Raw genomic sequence first — 1,904 nt, 5'->3', positions numbered from 1 at the left:
GATGGAAGAAGGGATGAAGGAATAGAAGACTGGACAGGAAGGGGAATGGACAGGAGAGGGAATGGAGGAATGGATGGATGGAAGGAGGGATGGAAGGAGGGATGGAAGGAGGGATGGAGGGAGGGATGGAGGGACGGAAGAAGGGATGCTTGCGGGCAGAGGGATGGCAGCAATCACGCAGGAGAGGAGAGAAGCAGGTCCCAAGCCGGGCACCTCCGTGCGCCCGCCGCAGCCGGCCGCGGCGCCCGCCGCCGCCCGCCCGCCTGCAGGAGGAGAGCGGCCGCCCGCAGCACCCGCGCCAGCCTTACTCTCCACGTCGAGGGTGACGAAGGCCTCGGCGAAGCCGACGGCGTTGCTGGCGTTGCAGATGTACTGGCCCGAGTCCTGCTGGGCCGCGCGGGGGATGACCAGCGTGCCGTTGAGCACCCGGTGYTGCCAGGGCAGCGGCGCCCGCAGCTTCGACCACTCGACGGTGGGTGACGGCTCGCCTGCGGGCGCGGAGAGGTGGGTGAGCGCTGGGCGTCCCCGAAGGGCGCTGGGGGCCCCGACGCAGCGGCGGACACCCGTACCTGTCGCGGAGCAGCTCAGCGTGGCGGTGTCGCCGGCCACCACGGTGACGGCGGGCGACGTGACCACCTCGGGGGCGCCGGGAGTCCTCCGCGCCGTCTCCACGCTCACGGCCACCTGGGCCTGCGCCGAGCCCAGGGCGTTGTGCGCCGTGCACACGTAGGTGCCGGCGTGCTCCGCTTTCGCCGGCGTCAGCTGCAGCACGGCCTGGCTCTCCATGTGCAGCAGCGTCTGGTGCTCCACCTTCTGCCGCGAGCCCACCCGGCTCCAGCGCACCAGCGGCCGCGGCTCGCCCCGGCCCAGGCACTCCAGGCTGATGGACTTGCCCTCCTTCACCGTCACRGGACCCGGCGGCATCACCGAGACCGTGGGGGCGCCTGGAGGAAGAGGAGGGAAGGGCATGGGCACGGGTCGGGGGCCGGGATGCCGCCGCGGCTCCTGTGGGTGCCGCCCACCTTGCACGAGGAGGTTGACCACGCTGCTGGCRATGCCGAAGCGGTTGGAGGCTACGCAGTGGTAGGCGCCCTGGTTGCCAGCGTGGGCACCGGTGATGGAGATCACCGAGCCGTTGGGGCTGATCTTGACGTTATCTAGGGAAGGATGGGTGAGCATCAGCCACGGGGACCTCGCCAGTGTCCACCACAGTGATGCCCACCACAGCAACATCCACCACGGCAAAGCCCATCACGGCAATGTCCACCACAGTGATGCCCACCACAATGTCCACCACAGTGATGCCCACCATGGCGAAGCCCATCACGGCAGTGTCCACCACGGTGATGCCCATCACAGCGATGTCCACCACGGTGATGCCCACCACAGCGATGCCCACCACAATGTCCACCACGGTGATGCCCACCATGGCGAAGCCCATCACGGCAATGTCCACCACGGTGATGCCCACCACGGTGATGCCCACCACAATGTCTACCACAGTGATGCCCACCATGGCGAAGCCCATCACGGCAATGTCCGCCACAGTGATGCCCACCACAATGTCCACCACGGTGATGCCCACCATGGCGAAGCCCATCACGGCAATGTCCGCCAAAGTGATGCCCATCACAGCGATGTCCACCACGGTGATGCCCACCACAATGTCCACCACGGTGATGCCCACCACGGCGACGGCCCTACCTTGGAAGTGCTGGCCAGGCCCCATGCGCCAGGTGACGTTGATGGGCCGGGCGCCATCGTGGACGCGGCACTTGAAGGCGGCGTCCTCGCCGTGGGCCACAGCCATGCTGTGCGGGTCGATGGAGATGATGGGGCTCTGCAGGCCTGCGGGAAAGGGAACGGAGGGATGGAGCGTGGCGGAGGCGGCACGCGCCCGCCCC

The 1,904-nt window shown here is 68.0% G+C and overlaps 1 protein-coding gene across 1 annotated transcript in view; it reads right to left on the bottom strand.

Moving 5' to 3' along the window:
• HSPG2 (heparan sulfate proteoglycan 2) overlaps window positions 1-1,867 on the bottom strand; it is a 7,488-nt gene extending 5,621 nt beyond the window's left edge. Inside the window, exons 1-4 of the mRNA XM_085320743.1 lie at window positions 1,705-1,867; window positions 1,023-1,157; window positions 570-944; window positions 309-488 (exon numbers count right to left, since the gene is read on the bottom strand). Of these exons, the coding sequence (XP_085176869.1) occupies window positions 309-488; window positions 570-944; window positions 1,023-1,157; window positions 1,705-1,810 (796 nt within the window). The 5' untranslated portion in view covers window positions 1,811-1,867. The remainder of the gene's footprint in view (window positions 1-308; window positions 489-569; window positions 945-1,022; window positions 1,158-1,704) is intronic.
• Window positions 1,868-1,904: the final 37 nt, after the last annotated feature.

Source organism: Rhea americana, unplaced genomic scaffold, assembly GCF_003343005.1.
Source record: "Rhea americana isolate MKP2758 unplaced genomic scaffold, rheAme1 scaffold_654, whole genome shotgun sequence".
NCBI classification, from domain to species: Eukaryota; Metazoa; Chordata; class Aves; order Rheiformes; family Rheidae; genus Rhea; species Rhea americana.
Note: the sequence above shows the minus strand (reverse complement) of the source record. Positions and strands in the feature narration are given on the sequence as shown.